Source organism: Barbatula barbatula, assembly GCF_947034865.1.
Source record: "Barbatula barbatula genome assembly, chromosome: 25".
NCBI lineage: Eukaryota > Metazoa > Chordata > Actinopteri > Cypriniformes > Nemacheilidae > Barbatula > Barbatula barbatula.
This window is the reverse complement of record NC_136788.1, coordinates 4,859,564-4,884,929: the sequence shown is the minus strand read 5'-3', so window position 1 is coordinate 4,884,929 and position 25,366 is coordinate 4,859,564. Positions and strand designations below refer to the sequence as shown.

At 39.1% G+C, this 25,366-nt stretch overlaps 1 protein-coding gene across 2 annotated transcripts; it reads left to right on the top strand.

Moving 5' to 3' along the window:
- The first annotated feature begins 3,065 nt into the window (after positions 1–3,065).
- ankrd27 (ankyrin repeat domain 27 (VPS9 domain)) lies at positions 3,066–20,243 on the top strand. 2 transcript variants are annotated; one of them, XM_079450172.1, is made up of 30 exons: positions 5,115–5,150; positions 5,300–5,347; positions 6,119–6,241; positions 6,501–6,611; positions 6,708–6,864; positions 7,112–7,266; positions 7,800–7,859; positions 7,936–7,989; positions 8,077–8,142; positions 8,236–8,312; positions 8,713–8,840; positions 9,397–9,478; positions 9,624–9,756; positions 10,467–10,550; positions 10,815–10,939; positions 11,951–12,033; positions 12,152–12,267; positions 12,343–12,435; positions 12,531–12,728; positions 12,881–12,940; positions 13,015–13,134; positions 14,421–14,465; positions 14,564–14,683; positions 15,439–15,636; positions 15,907–16,026; positions 16,966–17,139; positions 17,346–17,442; positions 17,566–17,632; positions 17,763–17,814; positions 18,865–20,243. In XM_079450172.1, exons 2-30 carry the CDS (start codon positions 5,333–5,335, stop codon positions 19,234–19,236), a joined length of 3,285 nt encoding a protein of 1,094 aa, XP_079306298.1. In that variant the 5' UTR covers positions 5,115–5,150; positions 5,300–5,332; the 3' UTR covers positions 19,237–20,243. The 2 variants fall into 2 exon arrangements, with proteins under 2 accessions (XP_079306299.1, XP_079306298.1); XM_079450173.1 differs by lacking the exons at positions 5,115–5,150; positions 5,300–5,347 and adding an exon at positions 3,066–3,369.
- Positions 20,244–25,366: the final 5,123 nt, after the last annotated feature.

Genomic DNA, 25,366 nt, shown 5'->3' with positions numbered 1-25,366 from the left:
TTGAACTTTGTTAATTGTGTCTTGAAGTATTTGTTTGGGTCATTGGTTATACTTTGTTTTCCTTTTGTTTTGTTCGTTGGATGTAGCCGCCATTTCTAGGTTAATGGTCCCACTTGGCCACTAAATGGTGGATGTATTGGTGCTGTTGATATTACATGTGTGCTGTGATTTGATTTCTTGGCTTGTAGCTACTAATCATGGCCAAGGGGTTGTTTTAGATCTGCCTCAGAAGCTTGTCCGTTCGACGCGATTGCAATGACGACAAAGCGTTGATGAAGTGTTTAAGATGAGCTGCGGTTACTGTATCACAAAGGTCATTCTAAGTATTTTGTCTCCTACAATACATCAGTCAACATCAGTTTATTCTACAAACCTGTTTGTAAAATACAAACTGAGTTAAGTAATAAAAGCCCTTTCTGTCCATTGTCCAACTCTTGCTTCTTGCCAGCAGATGGCGGCACTTCAGTCGCTGCCCAACGAAGGCCTTCAGTTTATTCTACACACTGTGGCAAAATCCATGGCACTGTCCCAATGTAAAATGGCAGTGTAGGAAGCACATAAAGACAGCTTGGTTGTATACAGAAGTGAAAGCACATGGTAAAATATTTTTAATAATCATTGTTTTTAATATCCCAGTTACCGGTGTAGTGTAACACCTTCATAAAGACAGACATTGCTGACCTTCAAAAAATACTGTTATAAAAATATCAGTCTTTACGCAACAAGTCGACATAAATATTCATTTATACACGCAAATACATAGTTGTGTTATTAGTCTTGAAATAGAAGGGACTCTGGTATCAGAAAGCAAAATGTCCTGTTTGTCCTTAATGATGCGATCTTTAAATGTCGGGTCTCTGTGATAGGAACCTCGTGTCTGAGATTTAGTTTTTGTGTCTGATGACCTTATTTGCGAGGTGTGATCACATAGGGATAGACGTTTGTTTTTCTCTTATATTTATTTTGTTTGGGTGAAAGCAAGTAAGACAGAATATTAACGTTATTAAAACGTAACTGCTATGAGACGGCGTAACCTGAGTATCCGGAGTACTGATCTTGTTACAAAGATCAGTACTTATGATCATTCTTAAATGCCCGAGCAAAGTCGTCAAAGTATTTCTGTAATTGCCTCTTAGGACTGTGTTTCCCAAACAGCAGGCATCCACAAAAGCACTGCATATATTGTGTTTCGTAATCGTATAAATTATTATATTTAGGGGCTTCTCTTACTTTTCTTACTGATATTCAATGGCAATTTATAAGGAAGTGACGGCTGACTAGATGGCTGGAAACAGTGCTTATTCACAAATATTTTAAGCTATATTTAAATTTTGCGCATAAGCTACATTTGAAACTTTGGATGGAAACCCAGCTATTGTAAACATCAATAACATCTTTAACTTGGCAAATGATCATGCAAATTCGCATCAGAGGTGCGACCAGTTGGACTCGTCACGGCGTGACCTTTCTCTTCTCAGGGCGTGACCCTCCTCCATTCTTTCAACTAGTTTCCTTATCCATATTCGCAGCTTTATGTGACAAATATTTGCATGCTCCAATTAGACTTTGAGCATCCAAAATATTTTTAGACTGGCTTGCGTTTCAGGTCTGCCTCATTCGCATGCGTATGAATTGAAGTCAATGGAACAAAAATTCAAGTGTGACATCGGTTTAAAGAGTAAACATTTTGTGATTTTTAAGGTCCTATATTGGTTTATGGACTGTCCAACAACACGTTTACGTACAAACACAGTGTAAAAACACTTTCATTTTCTAATAAGACGCTGTTATTGCCTTCTTGCCTGACTGTTATTGCCTTCTTTCGGCGATTCATCTGACTTTCTGTCAGCCTACTCGTCAGCCTACTCTGATCTGATTGGTCAGATGGTGTAGTCTACTGTGATTGGTCGCAAATGGAACGTAGGCGGGCACTACACAGAGTGAAGCAAATCTCACCAGGAAGTGGAATTGGAACGACAGATGACTCGTTCAAATAAGCACTTTTTTCCCAAGCCAATAACTTTGTTATTCGTTGACTTTCGCCTTTACATCTTGGCAGACTGCTTCTATTCACACACAGCAACACTGCATGAAATGTAATTCTAAGGACATCCCAGATAACGCAGATACGTTGTGATGACATACCTGGACATCATGAACCTCATATCTGGCCCACTTTTTCAGCAAAACATTGTTACTTTACCGTCTGTGACCGCTTACTGGAATAATGCAGTTGGTAATATCTGTTGGAAAAAAGTTTGGATGCTTCCACATCATTTTCTTTTAACCAATAAAGTAAAAGAGATTTCTTTAAAAATAATTCATAAATTCAACCCTGCAAGTCCCTACCTCAATAGATTCAAAAAGGATATTTCCTCCAGTTGTTCTTTCTGTGACAACTCCGATGAAACTGTAGTTCATCTTTTTTGGTATTGTCCATTTACCAAGGGGTTTTGGCAAGATGTTTTACGTTTTATTAGGTCTGAAATCTATAGTGAATGTGTTTTTATGATAATTAATGAATTATAATGAATTTTTATGTAATCTGATCTTGTTACTAGCAAAGGTTCACAATCATAAATCTAAATATTTAAATGTGAGACCTTTTTTCTCACATTTTTGAAAGAACTTGAAAAATACCTCTTTTCAATTAAGTTGAAAGAAAACAAAAAGGCCTTAAAACATTATCTGTGTGTAATTATAGTCCTTTTTTCAGTGTCGTGTAATTCTCATAATTGATCAATATGTTTAAGTTACATGATTCCCCCCTTTGTGATTTTTTGTTGATTTTTATCTGTTTTAGTTCTGTTGTTGACTGTTATTATCTGTTTATTGTTTTAAGCAATAATACAAAAAATCTCATATCTGGCTACATACATTTTTATTTTATTTTCTTTTTGTTTCTCTTTCCCTAATATTTGCAGCAATGCCCTTAGATAGCCCACTGCATGTTTCATTGTCTATATAATATTAGCCTTGTGTGTGTGCGCGCGTGTAGTTTCCTTCCGACTGTTTCTGTAACCCGACACCGGGAACTTCAAGAAGCGGTGATTAGAGAAGTCATCAGGCCTTCAGAGGGCCGATCATCTGTCTGTATTCGGTTAAGTGCACCTGCTCACAAGTTAGGAAGCTTTAACCCACCAAAACGGCACTTCCTGGTGTCTCACTGGGCAGAATGAAAGAGAACTCGTGATTGGTCAGAGCATCATCGCTGTCAGCTCTGATTGGTCTGTCTGATTTTCGATGAATCGTCAGATTTGGAGGCGCTGTTTTGTTGACATTAGCCATCTGAAATGCTTTTGCGTTTTCTGTCAAACCCAGTGAATGTTCGCGCTTACCACTCTGACATCTTTTGCATAAATATATGAGGTAAGATCACAACTATTTATATTCCGTTTTTGTGAGATCTGTGATGTGTTGTTGTGGATTGTCATTGTTGTTAGCATTAGACAGGTTAAAGCCACACGTAAGCATCATAGGTTACTGTCGCTTATATTATTTTTGTTTCTTCGCTGGATCACCAAAGCGTTGATTTATTATACACACAAAATCAAACATAACACTTCTTCTGCCGTGTATGGAATATGTTGAGTTTGACAAATGGCTAACTTGGTTAGCTTATGGTCGTGTTTACAACAATTATTTACGGTTAAAATGTTAAAACCGCGTGTGACAATCGCAGGCCGAAACACCATAACACGCACGGTATGGTAACGGTACCGTAAATACAAACTGTATGTTTTATGTTTGATGACACTGTTTTCCTTGCATAGAAACTGTGTTGATGCTTGTTTGTGAAATGTTGTATACACTTCCCGAAAAGTGCATGACTGTAAAATAAATATGATCATAACTACTGCAATGTTCATATTGATGAATCGAGAGACACGTGATCATGTTATTTCACGTGATTTTACGACGGTGCTGAGTAACGAATAAAACATAAAACTAGATACATAATTGTTGGTAATTTACAGGTTGAAAAAATGCAAACATAAGTATTTATCGGACACGTGTTAATATATAGTATATGACATGTAAACAAATAAACGTATTTAAACAAATTTATCTTTAAAATGTATTCTACATATTTGCATTAATCTGTCGGATGGACTGCCCTTTACATTTTTCAGCCCATCTTTTCTTTATTTTCTGAATTCATTCTTTTTTTAATTTTCTTTCCAACGATCAAACGTCATACTACTAGCACAAAGTGGTGATACATATATTATAGGGCTGCTCGGTTATGAAATCACAATCACGATTATTTTGGCCAATATTGAGATCCCGATTCTTTTAACACGATTAATCGTTAACCTTTAAAACAGCATAGTAAATTGAGTTTAAACTGAATTTAACTGAAAAATAAATGTAAAGAAATAGCACGGCTGAAGCACTGTAAAGCAAAGGTGAGCGCTGTGGATTTATACTATAAGGAAAGAGAGGATCCTTGCAAAATGGAATGCGGCACAATAATCGTTTATCTCGATTATTTTGTTTTTGTAAGTGAGGCTAAAATGGACAATTACGATTCCTTTTTGATTAGTTGCACGGCCCTAGTATATTAAGGTCATTAATATGTGTTAACATGTTTATCTAATCCCTCTATGGTCACATATAGACCACTTAGGAAAATGTAAGCAAAGGTGGTCCAGAAAACTGTCTTGTATTTAGTTCAAATATTTGCGTTGTGTTAAAAAAACTGAAACAACCAAACATCATCATGGGTTTCCTATGAGAACATCTTAAGTGAATCTGAAAATTCGAAGCATCAAGCTGATTTTAATTGTGAAATCATTCTGGACAAGCCGATCTTGCCAGATCCGGTCCTGATCACGGGGGTAAGGTTCTCGCTCAGCCCAGTCTGTTATGGCCTGGGGAAACAGATCACATGGTAAATCTCACATTCTTAAGGGTCTCAGCAGACAGTCATCCAAACAATCCTCCCATGATGCTCAGTATGAGGGGTGGAGGCTCTGTGGAATACCAGCCGGCCTTGACCTCTCGGAGCGCCCTTGTGATTCTGTGATCCTTAACCGGGCAATCTGAACCTCACCCTTATGGCTTTATTCTTCCTTATTCAACATTTGAAAAGCTTGAAGATGAAATTGTTCATGGTGTCGCAAGCTCTCTTTAACCACCATACATATGTGAGTAATATCTTGGCTGTTATATTTGAGACGTTCCTCATAATATCTTACTTTGTGGTACTCGGGAGGGTCACATGCATGTTTTGAATGGCATTGAGGGTAAATTAATAATGTCAGTTTTCATTTTTGGGTGGACGTTCCCGTAACAGCTGAAATAGTATGTCAGCTGTTGTAGTATATCAATGACTCCTTTTATTGTGAGTAGAGTGTAATGTGCTTCTTGTGTTCTCTCTTCTTTTATTTGCATGGATACGGGCTTGTTTACTGTGTATTGAAGTTCATTTCATTACCAGCTGGCACAGCTGAAAGCGAGAAGAATTGATTTTTGTTGCTAAATCTCATGTGATGTTTGCACGGATCCCCTTGTAGTCTGAAATAACTCTTAATTTATTGCTCATATGCCGATGATTAGTGTACTATCTATGTACAAAATGCCCTGACAAAAACTATTTATTTATTTGTAGTTGCTAAGATTTGCATATTGGTTTATTTTCCTAGTGGGTTTCCTTCTTGGGTGCAATGACCATTTGCTGAAATGGGGGGCGAAAATTACATACATCGTCAATGCAAAGATGCGACTAGATGTGCACATGCATCAATCTTTTCTTCTCGCGTCACTCACACGAAAATAACAAACTTTTCCCGCGAGTAATAGAGCGTAGAACGCAATTGTCCGGGTTTGGTGTGAACTTAGCATAAGGCTTTAAATGCTTAAAGACCTAGTTTTTTGTACAATCAAATTCTGTAAATTAAAAATGTCCTTCTAATATCACTCACATATTGCTAAATGTAATTTTTGCTGAGGTTAATACACAATAACAGTTTAGCAAATAATAACATAAAGGCTGATCAAAATGCTAATCCACTTCAGCATTTGACATTTCTAAAAGTTCCTTTTGTTCGTCCGTTTCCTCTATTTTTCTTGTCATTTAACTTTTAACTCCGTTTGTTTTTCTCTCTTTGTAAAGGAGCTGGAGTTTAGGACACATATGGCTGTGTATGATGAGAATATCCTGAAGAACCCTTTTTATCTGGCTCTGGAAAAACACAGACCGGACCTCTGCAGCAGGGTGGCAGAACTTCATGGAATTGTAAGACACCGACCGCGGGAATGATTCACTTCTGTTTATGCCTCTGAGAAGGGAGAACTGAGTTTATATGTGAATGAAAGTCAGTCATGTATTCACTCATTTTACTTTGAATTTTTGACAGCAATGTGAACTGACCAGTTTACAATGTGAATCGAGAACTAATTCAGGAGTGTGTTGCACTTAAGTATGTAGTCTTAAATTAGTGCGAAACCTTGTTTCATTTCAGATTTTTCTTATGTTTTTCTCTTTGTTGTTGTAGATTCTGGTACCGTGTCGTGGAAGTTTAACAGTCAGCTCTTTTCCTGCATCTCAGTTTGATGGATATGTCCTTCAGCCTGCTGAGCAAGGTTACCAGACATTAGATGGAAAGGTGCGTTTACACAGTCTTTCATATAAAACTTCACACAAATCTTCCAGAGTTCAATATAATGGAGCGGATTCCCTTTTTTTGTGGCCGATGTTGCAGGAAGTGTCTATAGAAAATAACCAGGTGCGACTGGATGCAGGGTTTCCCAGACCCATTTCTGTCCCCATCTTGTTTGAGGAGACTTTCTACAATGAGAAAGAGCAGGCGTACAATATACTGTGTATCTCTCGGCCCCTCAACTCTGACCACAGCCCGGGTATTGTTTAATGTCTCATCCCATGACTGTACAGAAATTAAATTGGACCAATGAGATTTTGCTATGCTTAAAGCAACCCAGCAGAGTACAAAATTAAATCAAAATATAAAATGTATGTAAACAGTGAATGTAAAGGGGAGCTCCAATCTGATTTGCCATTGTGATTGATCACCATGTTTGACAGTTTGTTTGCTTAATCTGTACTTTTATTGTTTATTGATTTTTTAGTGTTTTTTGTATTTCATAGAAGAGATACATTCGGTTTCTGCGACATACTGCCTGAAGAATATTGAGAACGTGAGAGAATTTTTGGGCCGTCATGCTGAAAAACTGGACAAGTTTGTTGACATCTTCTGTCAGACGTTTAAAGAACAGGAGAGGAAGGGCCTTCGACATCACATAGTAAGAATAACACATTTTATTTGGACTTTTTGCAATAGTTTTCAAATTTTTACACATTATCTTCTGTTTGTCCTGGAAATGGTCCATTCAAAAATATTGCGCCCTAAATGAAATTGCTCAAATGGATTGGAAAATTTGTAGACAGCGTTAAAGTATTGTAATGCCAATATTTAACACTACGTAGTTTCAATTGTTTAACAAGACATTTCCCTGAATAATACAGTAACCTGATATGAAATACTGTAACTAGAGCAGTATTTCTCAATCCAGATATCAACAATCCGATAATGATTTAAATGAGACACAATAAGTATTCAAAAAGCTAAAACAACTCAAAATTGATCTTAGTGTTTTTATAATGTATTGTATTTGAAATGTATTTTATTGTAGTATTAAAATTAATATAAAATGATAAGATGCTTTATATTTATATGCTACACCAATGTACTTCCACTAACACAGTAGCGTCATTGAATTTTGTCTTGTGTTTGTGTTACTTTTGGATGTAAATGCTTATGTTTCCAATCCTTTAGGACTCTGTAAATACTCTTTACACCAAATGTCTTCAGTGCCTGTTGAAAGACTCTCATCTGGTAAGTTTGTTGTTGATAATGTTATTGATATTGTGGTTGATGTTGTTACTAACGGAGTAAAACATCTACATTTCAGAAGCTCCTTGCAAGACAAGAAATACAGATGACTCTACTCAAACAAGCAGTGGAGGTCTGTTTTAATCCAACCTTTTTTATTTTCTCCTTTTAAATTTGTATAAAGTTATTATTTTTTTTATTACTTTTCCTTCATCTTCAGATGTACATTCATCATGGCATCCATGATCTACTCTTTAGTTACGTGGGAACTCTTGAAGCTAGTCGGGTACTGTTTTTCTTCATTGGTTATTTTCAACATTCTAAATGACTGGACTTCCAAAAGCATAGTGCTGACAAATTGAAGGTCTTTCTGTGACAGGATGCAGCGTTCAACAAAACCACACGGCCCCTACAGGATCTGCAACAGAAAGATCTGGGCGTGAAGACAGAATATAGGTGAACGTTCACATGGTTTATTTTATAAACAAATAGGAGATTTCAATTGAGTTGAATTGAGCTGGATAGTAACGCTATTGTTCTCTACAGAGCTGATTTCACTTTGATTCATCATTGATACAGTTTTCACCTGTTAAATTTTCTGTTATCAAAATGTTAGGAATTCCGTCGCATTTCATGACATGAAAATAGAATCAGTGTCTTCCTATCTTACAACAATTTACAACAATAATTGTTTACAATTTGACCGAATTGAATGTTTAATAATGATATTTAGACCACATCTATGCACTGAAATATAATTAAGATATCTATAAAACAAGTCAGCAACAGGTTTCACATGTTACAACTATGCCTCAGTATATTGAGTTAATGTGGTGACCAGATGTTTCTCCTGCAGTATAAATATCCCTCGAGCTAAGCGGGAGTTGAGTGCGCTGAACGCTTGTAAGTCTCCTCAGCAGAAGCTGCTGTGTCTCAAGAAGGTTATTCTGACCATCATGCAACCGATCAGACGCAAAGATTCAGGTGTGTGCATCTACAAAAGGCCATTCACACACAAATACAGTGCTTTGTGAACACTATAATATCTTAGAATATCATGTAGACACACAGCACAGTATAGTGGCCCCCCCAAGTGATGTCAGGGGGCAAATCTGTACAGTGTTTGCTTTTAATGACCCCTCGGGTTGGATTAAACCATCAAAAACTGTCTCAGTTGCGTACCTTTTGATTTTAGATTAACTGCGCTGTGTTTCTCTTGAAGTCTTGTAACTGGATTAGTTGATGTGTTTTTACACGTTTCACACCGACAAACATCGCATTGCTAAACCAACAAGCCGTCCAGTGTGTGTGTGTGTGTGTGTGTGTGTAAACCACTAATATCCGTTTGTCACACAGCTTGTTAAGTCATTCTGCCAATTTGCCCTAACAAGACCGACTAAGAGAGTGTTTGTAGGTCTGGCCCAGGACGTCTTATCTGCGTCGGTGGTCAAAACAAAGGTTTTAAGTTTGGATGCACAGTAAGACTGTGCCTTGTGAAATATGTTAATAATGTACGTTTATGGTTTTTTGTTTGTCCCAGCTGTGAAAATAGAGGCCATGTGTGCTGATGATCTGCTGTTAGTCATTCTCTATCTGTTGGTCAGAACTGAGATTCCTAACTGGTGAGTTTGTTTTTCACTTTCTGGTTGATATCTATGGAACCGAACCGGTCAACTGGACGGATTATGAAATAACATTGATCGGTGTTCATATGCTTGCATTGGTTCCGTGTTGTACACTGTGAATGGTTTGGTCTTGTCTCCTCAGGATGGCGAATCTGAGTTACATCAAGAATTTCCGCTTCTGTAACTCTTGTAAGGATGACCTGGGTTACTGTCTCACTTCATTCGAGGCTGCTGTGGAGTACATCAGTCAGGGTAACCTCGACCAGAGATCACTGGTAAGACCTACACTGAAGCTAACACCACAATTCAGTCCATAAAGTCTTTTGTCAAGTCAAAGTGAACAAGCTTTCCAAAGAGGAAGTGCTTTATAGGAACTATAACACAAATTGAGAATTCCCCTTATTGCATTTGCAAGGCAGACAGTGACAGGAACTGATATAATTCTGGACAAAGTCAAACTTTTTCACTTTCTTTTTAATAATAAAAATGAAGTTTAACGTCAGAGTGGAGCTGTTTGACTTGCATAAACTGAACTTGCAGCGTCTTAGAAAACATTCCCATGACCACATGGTTTCCCTAAAGTTAAGAAGCTTGGACATGATTTAATCCCATCACGCTTTAGTGATTTAAAGGGATACTTCACCCAAAAATTAAAATTCTGTCGTCATTTCGTCACCTTTGAGTAGTTCCAAGTCTGTATAAATGTCTTCGTTCTGATGAACACAGAGAATGATATTTGGACCAAACAGATTTTGCCCCCATTGACTACCATATAGGAAAAAAACATTTTGTTCAGTTCAGCACAAAAGAAGACATTTTGAAGAATGTAGGACAGCAAACAGTTCTGCAGCACTTTTGACCACCACTCTATTTTTTCCTACTATGGTAGTCAATGGGGGACAAAATCTGTCCTTCTTCCAAATATCGTTCTCATCTTTGGGAGAAGTCTCCCTTTAATGAGTCGAGTGTGTTTTTTGATGGACAGGAAGCAGGAAACAGGATGTCTTTCAGACAGAAGATGGACCTGCTCTCCCAGAACGCTGCCACACCTATAGACCATCTGTTTGAGGTGAGCGTCACCTCAAGATCTTCAGATGTCAAACTCATCGTCATTACTTCTTATAAGGAAGAAATTCTTCCAAACAAATCAAATAAATTCTTTTTCTAGTATGTGATTTGCAAATCAAGATCAGACATGACATCCAACATGAATAACACAAAGGCGTCAAGTGTGCTGTCTAAGTCTTAAACTGGATTCAGAACGTATCTGTGAGGTCATATAAGCTTTGTCGAATGTGTTACATTGACCATATGTGTGTTTGTGTGTTGGCAGCACATTGTGAGTGGTAATGTGTCAGAAGTGCAGCGTTTGCTGTGTGAGAGTGAGAACGAAGAGGACGGTATGAAGATGTGTCACCCGCTCTGCTCATGCGATGCCTGTGACCTCCGTATCTCAGGGTCAGTACTGACACTTTCATAATGTGTATGATCTACACCCACAGTAATGTACAGAAACCTCACAATGATCCAGATTTATGCTTGTTTATTGAGTATTTTTTTACATACTGTCATATTAACATCCGCATTTAGCAGACAGAGTTGGGGCTTGTACCATGAACGTAGCTCAACATAGTCAGGCTTAGAGAATTAGTTTTGGGTTGACGAACATCGACTTTCTTTGTCAACTCAAGCTTTGATCATGAAGCCAAGATGAATCCGCGCAAGTTCGCATCTATACACGTCTTTGCATTGACTTTGTATGTAATTTACACACGTTAAACACTTAATTCGCGTTTGGTGTGAACCCAGTGTAAGAAAGACAGAATTGTTCTAGAAACACTGCTTGAATTCATGCACAAATTTAACAAATACATGTATACGCATTTACAATATACTACAATAGTGTAATAGGATTTATGCATGTAATGTATATGTATGTGTGTGAGTTCAACCAAGTTTAAAGATTAAAAAATAAACATGCCAAAGTGCTGTACAGAGGAAAATAGAACAGACTAAAAAAGACAACAAATCTAATTCAATACAGTAATACATGTCAGATAAATGTACAGTACTATTCATTATGGCACACATGTGAATGTGCAGATTTTAGGTTAACGGCTCCTACACTGTTGTCTTTTCACAACTAAGACCAGACACTAAAGCATTTAACTCCATGGGTTACAGAAGAAATATGAACAAAACACACAATAAGATAACTGTGAGACTGAGCAGCTGGAATAAAATGTCAGTATGTGAACCTGACAGTGGGCCACATCGAAACGGTTTTGTGGTCAGGGTAGCAACAACCTCTCACATTCATAACCCCTGTCTCCCACCAACAGGACATCAAATAGTCCTGTCATGGATCAGAGAAGGGAAGATTATATAAAAGTTTGCAGAGTAAGTGTCCCAGTGTTTGGCGATGAAGTAGCTTTGCATCATTGTCTTGTTCTTCTTGCATTTATTCAGGAGATTGAACGATCCATCCATAGTCACTCCATTCTCTCGCGATGACAGAGGTTACACTCCTCTTCACATTGCTGCTATCTGTGGTGAGCTGTGTTCTCACTTCTAAACCGTTCTGTTGAAACACCCTCACACCTTACGTCTCGTAGGGTTTTATACATGTATCCACGCTATTCATTGTGAACGTGCTGTTGTGTTTGTCAGGTCAGTCTGCACTGATCGATCTTCTGATTTTAAAGGGAGCCGTGGTGAACGCCACCGATTATCACGCCCTCACACCGCTGCACCTCTCCTGTCAGAAGGGTTTCCAGGGAGTCACGGTCAGACACTTTTTGGTTTGATTTCTGTTATAAAGATAAGGTTGCATATTGATATGTTTGAGTTTTCTGGTGTAGTTGCTGTTGTTGCATTATAAGGCGAACACGGATGCTCAGGACAACAACGGCAACACTCCGCTTCACCTGGCCTGCATGTACGGACACGAGGATGTAAGGCGGCGTACAGTTTACATATCCTAAAAACTCTCCACAGCCATTTCTACGTTTTATTCGGAACATTGAAAAGTCTGCGGTTTGGTTTATAGTGTGTGAAGGCGCTGGTTTACTTCGACCTGCATGCGTGCCGGCTGAACGTTCAGAATGATAAAGGGGACACGCCGCTGCACATCGCCGCTCGCTGGGGTTACGAGGGCATCATGGAGGTGCTGCTGGAGAACGGAGCATCAACCCTCATCCATAACAAAGCCAAAGAGACGCCGTTGCACTGCGCTCTCAACTCAAAGGTCCATAACATTCATAGTGTTTTTCCAGTCTTGTCCTGTCATGAAATCCCATCTCCAGTCTTCTTTAAATTTTAAAAGATGGACTGGTAGATTAGTTAATTGTGAAAATGTTACAAAATAAATGTATAATCTGTGACTATTTGATGATGTAGATTGTGTCGTTGCTGGAGCGCAGACACAACGACTCTAGTAAAATGGAAAGCGGATTTGAGGTGAGGTTTAAAACTAATGCTGAGGTTGATTATCAGACACACATGTTTATCTGATGACATCATTTGTGTGTCAGTCTCCGAGTCGATCTCCACAGCCGTCCGACTGCAGCAGTAAACGCTCGTCGGTGTCCAGCGTGTCTTCACTGAGTGTGGAAACGACAATACCAGAAACTGAGCGCTTCAAACACAGAGAGGTACAGACGGCGCCCCCTGGAGGATTGATGTAACTTTCCTTTTGTGAAAATGGTGTGCACGCTAAATGATGTTTAATTAACAATGTTCGGGAGGAGCCGTAGCATATAATCAGCCGGCTGGTCCACAATCAGCAATCACCGCACATACACAATCAGCAATAGCGAGCTCGCTCATAAATAGAGAAACCATCTTACCTGCTCGATCTCCTAAGATTAAGCATCCCTCCTCCACCCCGGCTCCTCTCCCAAACTCATTTTCTTGCAAGAGCCCCGGGGGGTGTGCTCTGGGCTCAAACCGGTTCCGAGCCCGGCGCACTCACCCTGACCAAGGTGTAGTGTTTCGGGTTCGGATAGATCTGGCGAGCTCGGAGCCCGCTTCCCGGACAGCACGCCAAATACGCATAACCTTCATTACCAAGCTCTTGCTTTATTATCCCTATCAACATCGCTGTTATCTGCGCAGGTGAACTCGTGAAACGCGAAGCATTGCATTTCTCGCTCTGGATTACTCGCAGGATTACTTGGTTTTCACGTAACTTGCATTAATAAAAACGTACACGTCTTCGCACATCCGGACATGTGAAACTGTAGGCCTATGCGTCAACAGGCTCTTTGCACGAATTTCCTTCTAGAATTGACATTTTGCGTCGTATTCGCGTTAATTGTAGAATTTAATTTGTGTTTGGTTTGCAAAGACCATTACAGTTTTGTATATGAAAGCTTTAAGTTTTGCCTCTTGGAGGTTTCCGTTGGAAACAAAGCAGGTTGCTTTACATGCTTTCCTTTATGTAGGTTAACAAGTCAATTTATATCATACTGACATCTCCAAAATCATATTGACAGCTCAAATTATAAATCATTATTATTTTAAGCGTTAGCCGATAGATAGGAAGTCATTCATTTCTTACGGAGAGTCGTGGGTGGGGTGACGGCAATCTGGAGATGCGAAGATTTTGGATCCAGTCTGAGCTTTGGATGAGTTAACAAAACTGAGCTTGGCAGGATTCGCCTTCCATATTGCCGTGAGTTTACGTTCAAACTGAAAGTTCCTCACGGCTGCCACTAGGGGGCAAATTACGACAGTCGTGTCCGAATGCCGTGTGCAGTGAAAAGGCGGCATTACAGTGAATAAGGTTGAGCTAAAATTACTTGTTTATTTGATATATTGCAGCTTTAATAATGCAATAAAAAGTAATAGATGCGTCAGCATGACAGTATAACGACGTGGATGAAATGATCAGAAGCATGTGTGTGTGTTTGATTTGCGTCGCTCTTGTTTTGGTCAGATCGAGAAGTTGTTAAGAGCCGTGGCTGATGGAGACGTGCAGATGGTGAGCTCATAGCATCACTTCAGTTATTTTACCTGTTGTGTTCAGCACTGAGCTGGAGTGGTATCAGATACGAGCGGGTGTGTTTGTGTGTGTTTCAGCTGCGTTATCTTTTGGAATGGCTGGATGAAGAGCCAGAGGACGAGGACGTTAAAGTTTCAGCTAAAACAGAGCTGTGCCATCCGCTCTGCCAGTGTGCCGACTGTGAGCCTACACAAAAGGTCTGAACATGCAAACATACATCATATGACGCTTTACGTTCTGTGCGGAGGGATCACGTTTGGTATTTAAAAACTCTTGCATGTGAATCATTGCTGCATTTCGTTTTGCCTATTTACATATACAGTAGTGTTTTGTCTTTTTCTAGACAGAATGATTTTTTGGGGTATGCATCGATAATTCTATCGACGGGGGGGTTTGAGGTGGTATGCATAGATAATTCGACCTTTATATCTGATATCTAACATTTCTGAAACAATGTAAGACCCTGCCCATTGAGAACCTATAACACAGTGACGTGATGCTAAGCTGATTTGATCACAGCCTATCTTTGTTTTAGTTTTGTAAAGGAAAGCCCAATAGATCAAACATTTGACAGCACTATGTTGTTTTAATCTTGTGACTCATTGTAAGCACAAATGCAATTGATACTGTATGAAACACAATCGCAATGTAAATACGCCAGATTGATAATAATAATCCTACATCTCCTTCAGAACTCACGTTTGAGCCAGTCACAGACTACTTGCATACTGTATGAAGATAAAGATGAGTACATATTAAGTAACCTGCATGTTTAGGTTTCAAACAGAGATGGCGATAGAGAGACAACAGTTTTCTTAATTTATATATTCATCTCTTTTCAACGGTTTTTCACTCTTTTGTGCACTGTCAATGTCGCATTGGCTTTTTAGTCTATGAAATAAATGTATGTGGTAGAATATATGTGTTTGGTTAAAGTACGGTTTGTGTTCAGAAAATAGCCCGCGTGCAGCAGGACGGTGTGGGTGTGAACAGCAGCAGTGTTGACGGCTTCACTCCGCTTCATGTGGCAGCGCTGCACGGGCACACGGCTCTGGTATCTCTCCTCACCCGTCACGGTGCCAACATCAACGCTCGCAACAATCAGAGCGCCACACCACTGCACCTGGCGTGCCAGAACACCCACATACAGGTGCGTTCAACCTGACCAATCACAACTTGCATCTCCAAACCTTATGCCCCGTAACTCATCTAATTTATTTTCAAGACAGCATCTCACAAAAGCAAACCATCTAAAAGGGAAATCAATCCCAGCGTTCTTCCCTACATGATTTAAATCGTCATATTGCTGTTCGCTCACAAATATACTACATAACAGATCTTGAATTGTTGTTTAAATATCAATAGCTTATCATCTTTAATAGTTGCAGCGCCCTCTCCTGGCTGTTGTGTGTTTGTGCAGGTGGTGTCTGCCCTGCTGGAGTGTAACGCCAAACTGAATAAGAAAGATCATTACGGGAACACACCGCTGATTCACGCCTGCCTGAAGGGACATGTGGAGATAGCCACCGTCCTGCTGGAGGTATATAGACATCCACCTTTAAAAACGTTGTATTGCAACGTGCTGGGTTACATCATTTCGTATGTAGATATAATTCTGTAGTTTGAATTGAAAAAACGTAGATAGATGTGGGGTTCATTACTACAAACAAGCGTATCGCTGTTGTCCTTCTGAAACCTCGTATCTCCATTTATCGATAAATCATTATTATTAGTCGCACTTAGTTTTTTCTGGGTTTTGCAAATATCAAACCAGTAAAAAGAGCTGGTCAACCTTGACAACCGAATCATTTTATAGAAAACAGTGTTCTTTCCATTTCCTGAAACACTGCGAATTTTGAGGTCTGAGGTTTCCGACGGACAGCAACGATATTATTCTGTGTTCATTTTCAGTTTATTTCCAAAATGAGATATTTCTTGTTTTTGGGGGGAATTCCAGTTAATATAAATCAAACTGCAGTTGGTTTGTTTTGATTTAAACCATACCAACTCAAAAAATACTACCACAATAAAAACATGATCTTCTTTTGGAAACAAACTCTTCAGAAATGAGTTTTGTAGACCAAATTTAGATGTGCAAACATATTGGTTTCTTCATTACAAAACTAAAATACTCCAAGCTAAAGTTGAATCATGGAAGAAACAACAGTAGCCCAGAGTAGATGTGAACTTATTCAATGCTGTTAAAAAGCCTCTCAAAGTGAAGATGTTTGATAAAATGACTTTAAAATGAACATTTCTGTAAATTGGACACAGACACTGACTACACTGAAAATGATCGAATAAGTTACATTGGTGTTACTCCATAGTGGACACTTTTGTTATTGTATTAAAATGAGGTGAAACTGAGTAAATGAGTAAATGCACGGTTATATAATTCCATATGAATGATGTATTTGTGTTTGTAATATGTGAGACAGCAGTGAAACATGAATGGTGAAGTGTCATGTCTGTCTATCAGAGCGGTGCGTTGGTGAATATGGTTAATAATCACGGAAACACGGGTCTTCATGAGGCCGTGAGGGGGGGACACGTCCAGCTGGTGGAGCTATTACTGCACAGAGGAGCTCTGGTACATATACGTGACAAAAGACAGAGAACCGCCCTCGACTGCGCATATGACACCGGCGGCAAGGTGTGTGTGTGCTCACTTGTCATGGTCAAAACAGACAGTACACATATCTTAAATCTGTCCGTTATGGATGTTAAAATAAAGAACGCAACAAACCTAGTTAAAGTCGGTTGCCTGTTTTGACACGCATTGTAAATTTCATTTAATGTAAATAAATCATTTGATGTAATGTCCTGTATTTTAAAAGGTATTTTTGCTTTTTCCCAAAGAACGCAGAGATTCAGAGGCTTCTGCAGAAAGCGTGTGCTGATACTGTTGAGTCTAACCTGATCAAATCACACTCCGCAGGGCCAGAGAGGATTGTAGGTAAGAAACTGATCATTAACACGGCAGCAATTCCTTTTCAAAAATGCTGGCTTTGGCCAGGTCGTATTTTATATTAATTGCTGTTGTTTATTGCTGTTGTTTATTTACATTTAATACACTCAGAAATGCAAAGAAGCAAAACACATCAGAGTCCCGATGGCAGTGGCAAGATCACACACGCTAAACAAAGGTATTTTCACCTGCATGAGCATTCTGCGTAGTGTTATTTGTTTCTTTTGTTATGTTTGTTTACTCAAAGTAAAGTATTTAAAGTGATTTTGACGACGTTTCATAGGAATTGTTTCTTTCGCTCTTTCTAGATCTCAGGAAAGGTCTGACAGAGGTGCGACCACCACAGGCGCAGTAGATCCGGTACTGTTCTTTACATTTACACACAATACAACACACAGCCGTCAAACAATCAAGAGACCATTTCTGAAATATTTTCAGTTTTTGTGAATTTACTGTTTACAAGTATTGTGTTTGGGTAAAATCATTCGTTTTTGTTTCATTCTACGAACTAGGAACCATATTTCTCACAAATTTTGAATAAAATATTTTTATAATAATTTATTTGCGGAAAATGAAAACTGGAGAAACAGGTGAAAATAACCGAAAGGATCCTCTGTATTTTTTCTGACCTCAAATACTGCAAAGAAAATAAGTTCATATTCACTTTCAAGCAATACAACAGTCGTATCTGAAGAGTAAAAACACAGCTACCAAAACAAAAACAACACGATGTTCAAAAATCATGTTTTTATTATTATTGTGCATTCCAAATGATATCAACCGAACTGCAGTTTGTTTGTTTTGATTCAAGCCATAATAACAAAAAAAACACAGCTAACTAACACAAAAACAACACAATGTTCAAAAATCATGTTTTTATTGAGTTATTATGGCTTGAATCAAAACAAACCAACTGCAGTTTGATTGATATTAATTGATATGTTAATAAAAAACATGATTTTAAAAACATTTCAAAAGACACTTATCTCATTATAATGTGTTGGATGACTTTGTCAGTCCTGAGGTTTGATTTAGTTGAAATTCAACAATTTGGAATGCTCACTGTATATATTAACACACATAAAAATCATATAAAATTACAATTGAAAACACTTCATCGTTCGCATGTATTACATCACTGAATTATTCTCATGGTGTCGAATGTTAAGATGCATGAATGAAAGCAAAATGCACTTCTGTCATTTTGTGTCAAAACTGATTCACGTTTTATAATCTGACGATAATACTGATTCTGTTATAGGCTTGCTCAAATGTAATGTTGTCAGTCCCCCAGAACGGCACAACAAGGAACATTTCCATGCTGAAAATAAATCACAAATGTATTTTGACTAGGGCTTCATGGTGCAGCGTAGATATGAATATAACTCCTGTCGCTTCTGCTTTTCTCAGACTGACAGACGGAGAATGACGAGAGGAGAAACCATAGACTGCAGCGCTCTGTTCTGTCATTCTCAGACGCAGCACGACCCATCCGGCATGCACTCGCCACACGCCAAGACCAAGAGCCTGACCCGCTGTCACACCATCAGCCAGGACCTGACCCGCCACTCGCTCCAGACCCCAGAACACTTCTCCGCTGCAGACGAGACAGATGAGCTGAATGAACTTCAGGAATCCACCGACTCCCTCCAACCCACACCTGACCTCGAGCAGGTGACCACGGGCTCAGCGTCAGGGCGGGATGAGGAGAAGGAAGACGCTCTGTATAGAGGAAGTGATGTGGATTCACCCTCTACGGAGATGGACAGTGTTGTGTTGTGATCAGATTCACAAAGACTCATGCTGTACGGTTAGCTTTTATTCGCCATGGCTACAGTGTCTAAATGTTATCAACTTAAATACGCAGAACTCATGAGTGGCATTACGGCATCCGGTGGGTTTCATCATGTCTCTGGTTTACAATATAAACATTGGTTTTAGAGATTTTAGGGTCAGCGCGAATTACTTTTTTGGTCGTTTTGAAAAGAAAATGAAAAAGCTTTTCGCGTGATAAGAGAAGCAAGACAAACTGTGATGAAATGCATTTGGAGGTGACCCTTGAAGACGAGAACAGGCCTGAAATGAAGTAGTTATACCGGCACATATAAAGGGAGACATTCACAATGACTTGTGCACAATATGATTTTATTGCACTTTTTTTTTGTTAACAAAGGGACGGTTACTTGGTAGCAAGATTTCGGTAGCATTTGTTTTTATATTTTTTGAATAGATTTAAAATCAGTGTTACATCATGGTGTTTACCACAAAGGCAACCTTTTACTAGTCACTTTGTCATTTTTTCTTACAACTTTTTACTTTTACGTGGTGGGTCCTGACGTGTGTGATTCTCATCTCTGAATCGGACAATAAAACGTAATTAATTCAATTTAATAATGAATGTTGAGGTTTGCGAGTGTGATCTATCTGTGGCCAGCAGGGGGGAGTGTTTTCATCCGCAGCTCTAACGCACTTTACGCACCTGCGACATTTCTGTGGTTTGACCGCGTTAAACTTGACTTGCAGTTCGCTCACTTTACATTGTGCGACATTGTGTCTCTTAATCCAGTCGTAGGTTAGCATGAATGCTGGAAATCAACATGTTAAATGCCTGAATGTCTTTGAATGTGTGTGTTCAGTTCGGCATGGGCTGCTTTGTCCAATCCAGAAAACAAGGAGTTATTTTTGTACAATTGGTTTTCAGTGTCGTTTTGTGTGACAATGCAGTCGTGCCTTATTTAATTTGTGCCAAATAATCTATAATAAACCCTTGCGAGAACAAAAATAGTCTGTAATATTTGTTTGATCTCACTTCAGGTTCATTCATCACCCGATAAATGGAAAGCATTGAGTGCATTGACAGTGTGATATATCTAACGTGGCTCTGCTATAGCACATTTTGACAAATTTAGGTTATCTGGGTATTTAATGCATGCAGAACATGTTCATACCACACACATACTGCATAAATAGTACTAGAAGGAAAAAAGTAGGCTATTCCTGACACAGTAGCCTATATTCTCGCAAATAACACAAAAGTTTACATACTGTGCAGTGTGGACAAGTGAAAAGTTTATTTGACCCTCGTACTTTGTTTATTTGTGAGCGGATTACACATTTGACATGTGACTAGTATAACTTCACTGATAAATTGACTTTAATGTGTATCATAATGTCTGTTCTAGGTTGTCTTGGGGTTCAATAATGTGCTTTTGTTGAGGAAGATAGAAAGTGCACGTTCATGAATGTCATTTGGGTTTCTCTGAGGGATGACAGTACTCAGCAGCTCCTTTACACACATACAACTTTCTCCACGAGCCAAAATAGTACCTAGTGTGTGTCCGCACTGTAAAATATTTCTGTAGAAATTACAGTATTACTGGCAGCAGTTTGCCAGTAACTTACTGTAGATTTACATTTGTGTAATTTACTGGCAGCAGTTTGTTCAAAGATAAATGTGCATTAAACATTAACAAGTCTTTATCCTTACAGAAAAAAACAATAAATAAAGAACAGCCCCATGCTCTCGAAGCATTCTGGGAACCAAAATAAAAACACTGAAAAAGGTTTATGTGGATTTCTGGTTCCCGGAATGCTTCGAGAGCATGAGGCTGTTATTTTATAGTTTTGTTTTTCTGTAAGGTTAAAGGCTTCATTTATCTTTGAAACAACTGTTGCCAATAAATTCGATAAATATAAATCTACAGTAAGTTACTTGCAACTAGCTCCATAACTACAGCAAAAACGTTTACAGTGGTGGTGCTGATGATGGTCGCAAAGATTGATGACTGTAAACTGGACGGATACAGGCTGTTTGATTTAGAGAAAGTGATGGAGGGAAATGTAGTCATTACCATTATTAAGCACTGGACCGAGGCGGCCATGCATCAAGACCACACACAACTGTAAAGCGCTTGCTCTAAACGCAAAGAAAAAGTGAGCGCACTTCAATAAACGTGTATTAAAGGGACAGACTTTTGGAAACGGTTTGCCTTGGGGTATTCAGATGGTGCGCATGTTCATTTGAATGTGGAGAGCAGGTGAAGGATGGGTCATCAATCAACACGATGAGAACAAGAAACTTTTCTGTATACGTGTATCCTATAACCAGCACACGTGCAGAGCTGGGATGTGTAATCTGGTTATCCGATTCCTAAAATCAAGTCCTTGTAATTGAATTATGTTACACTTGAGTACAGTTACTATTTTATTGTTTCAGATTACATTACATATTAAATTTTTATTTTTGGGTTAGTCTTCCACTTAACTATTAAGTATCAACACAATCAACAAATGCAGGAAAGCTAATCTGTTTAACAAATCATTCTTTGTGGCTAAAAATAGGTTCTTTATCTTATAAATAGGTAAGAAGAAGCGATGGTTCTGTAAAGAACCTCAATTGTTCTTTGTGGAACCGAAAGTGGTTCTTCTGTGGCTTTTAGGAGTGTTTGTGAATAAAGTAGGCCCATATTGACATTGCTGGACTTAAAACTTGTATATTGATTGATCATTGTTTTAGGTGATGAACTCGATACTGGTCACCCTTCATGATCCTCGGTGGGTCTTAGAAATAACCAATAAAAACCATTAAAAAGGTTTCAGTCCAACAGTGACAATAAGTACATAAATAGCAGAGGTCCGACCACAAGAAAGGCTTAAAAAGCATCTTTGAACCCCACTGTAGTCAGAAGCAAGAGACCAACAACTAAACTAACTGATAAACTCTACCCAGCTTAATTGCTTTGTATATTTAAATAAAACGTATAACTACATTCATTCATGTGGCAGATGCTGTTATCAAAAGGAGAGCATGTTGTGCAGCCTACCGTTCAGTTTACAGGTCATATTCTCTGCTGAGCTGTGGTTTGGTCTTTTCTGCTAAATGTTTGCCCATTACATACGAGTTTTTATATTTGATTACATTAAAAACATTTATTCATTACACTAAAAGCAATTAGTGTGCAGATATGCCCTCCGGATATCACTCTTTGGCCGCTACTGTGTTGTGCGTTACATCAGACACTAGGGGGCAGTGTTACACTAGACAGAGCGCATCTCTTGAAAAACGCGCTCTGTGAGTAATTAAGCAACAGAAGAAATATCTCGAACCATCGACTGTTGACAATAAAAACTTTTTTGAAAGGATACTTTAACTCTAACTCATATTATAGAGCCCGGCGATGACAGCACAGAGAGAAATATGACGACAGTAAATATATAAAAACAATAACAGCTCCCTGCTCAGTTTATAAACTGTCGCCACGCGCATCAGTAATGCAATTTAAAGACACCAACAAAGAAGAAGCGATGCATTACGCGTCAATTCCCCTCGTGCTGTAGGGAAATGAGCAGAGCGCGTCAACATGCTCACATATTGACAACATCTCAGCACAGACGCGCGAGTCCCTGTCACGTGACCGGAGTATTGGCAGCTCGTACGATCTCGAGCTTTACGTCCCGTCCACGTTTAGCTCAACAAACACGACCGCGGATCCATACCGGAGGATCTTCATTCAACGACTCAAGTCCAGCTGGATGAACGGGAGAAGTTCACAGGATGATGATGATGATGCACTGAACGCACTTTTTATTTTGCTCTGTTTTTATATGTATTTATTGTCCAAAATAAATGTATGAACTTCTTTGACATGGTCTTTGTTAAGCATTCGAGTAATCACGTGTCTAAGCCAAAGTGATGGTCATCTGAAATTAAATGTCAAATGTGAATCTATCACAGGCCTTTGGTGAATCCCTTATAGGGTCCTTTGGTTCTCATGAATTTAAAAGATTTAGACATTTTGTTCATAGGCGAAGTCATTCAAATTCATTCTAGCTTTAATGTCTGGATGTTGTTTGAGTTACAGTTTATTAACAACTTTTTGGACACAATGTGAAATACACAATGTCAATATGGATAGGATATATAAAGTATCAAGTAATTGCAATAATGCTTTGCAGGTGAAGTCTATGCAGACCAGGTGATACAAATGAAAATAAATACAGATACTTTGTATCTTAGTCTTATGTAAAAAAAAAAGAAATTCGACATTGTGACATCATGTCGGTAGTTGTGGAAAAGAATAAAGACAAGTATATTGTGAAAACCAAACAGAGGTTCATTCTTAAAGTCCCTGTGAAATAAAAAATGACACCGTCTATATTTTCATGAAATATTGAAGCGTCTATTGTAAATAGTTTATCAATGTGGGTCATTCTCTTTTTAACATTCACGTGCCCTCATGATCTACAGTTAAAATCTAAACTTCCGTCCTGTAGTGACTATCCATCTATTATGACGTCGATGATGAGACGTTAGACGGCCTTGGAGGGGCATCGGTTAACCTTCCCCTTGAGCCTCAATCTGTAGACAGTTCTATTTCAAAATGCTTTAATATATCAAATCACAGAGACGAAGGTCACGCCCACTATTTTTCTCTTTCAAAATTCCATTTCACTCTGAAATGCGTCAAAATACGGAAGTAAAAACCATCGTAACTTCTGGGGTTAAGACTAGAAGGGATATAGCTACGGACGGAAGTGATGCAAAATCTCACCATAAAATAACAATAAATGACATTAGGTAACGCCTGCACCTGCCCAAACCCTAAATGTAACCTTAGAATAAAAAAATGTCATTAACTGTTGTCATGTGACAAGAATCATGGGGTTTTGAAGTGCGCATGCCCAGTGGAGGTGGCTGTTTCCCTTCTAGTCAAAACCAACTTCCAGTTCACACGGACTTTAAAACACTTCTAAGCTTCACCTTTCTGGTTTTAAACCAGAACACAGGCCCATTTGTAAGAGCATTAAGCTAAACACAATTTAATAGATTTGTCAACAGTAAATAATGTAATATACGGGATAGTTCACCCAAAATGAAAATGATTTGATTATTTATTGACCCTCATATCCTTTCTAACCCGTATCACTTAGATAGACAAAAGAAGATATTTTGAAGAATGTTTGTCACCAAACAATGTCGGCCACCTTGACTTCCATTGTATTGATTTCTCAAAATATCTTCTTTTGTGAAGAGTCATTTACATGTTAAACATACATTGGTCCCGTATGTCTAAAAACCTCAAAGCTAAGTTGAGACTGGCTTTAAACTGAACTTGTATGACGTATGTTGGGGAAAATGCCATTGAAACCGTTCATCATGACAAAAGGCGAACTTCAACGACTGATTGTGGGTAGATGTGTACAGTTTTACACACTGTGTGACTGGTTGCATGAAAATGGGCTTGTTGTGTTGGACACATTATGATCAGTCCTGTAGCCCAAAGCCCGGTCACCAGTTACATCTGACCGCAAGAACAACTTCACTGTACGGCCACAGTGTGTGAATGTATCCCCTGTCCGTCCTCCCATGATAGTCTTCCTGTTCGTGCCGCTGCGAGCATGTCGCTTGACAGTCGTTGCCGGGGGGCGAGGCTTGCGCTGACAGCAGCAGAGACGCTCATTTGAGTGGGAGCCGTCACAAATGTCACACGCTCCCTCCCCCCCCATTTCCATCATCGCTGCAGCTTCACTGGACCCTCATGACCGGCTGACGGACTGACGAAAGTTTTGGCGGACGGACAGAAAACTTTCTCTGACAAGGTGACAGTTCTTGATGCATCCAGCTGTCCAGTCTGCGGGTCGTCTCTGGAGAGAGTCAGAGGAGCGGGAGAGGGAGGGGACGTGCGAGGAGAGGGTCCCTAATCACTAATTTAGTGCCAGCCATGGCATTCTGCCGGGGGGCACATACACACAAACACAAGGCTGTGTGCACACTTATGAGGGGAGACAGGAGAAGGTGAACCTCTCTGCAGTCCGACTCGTGTCTTTGAGTATCAGGGTCATATCAAAACAGTTATTAACTTCTTGTTTCACATGAACATGGGCTGCCGGCATTTGCATGGAGGAGAGAAGA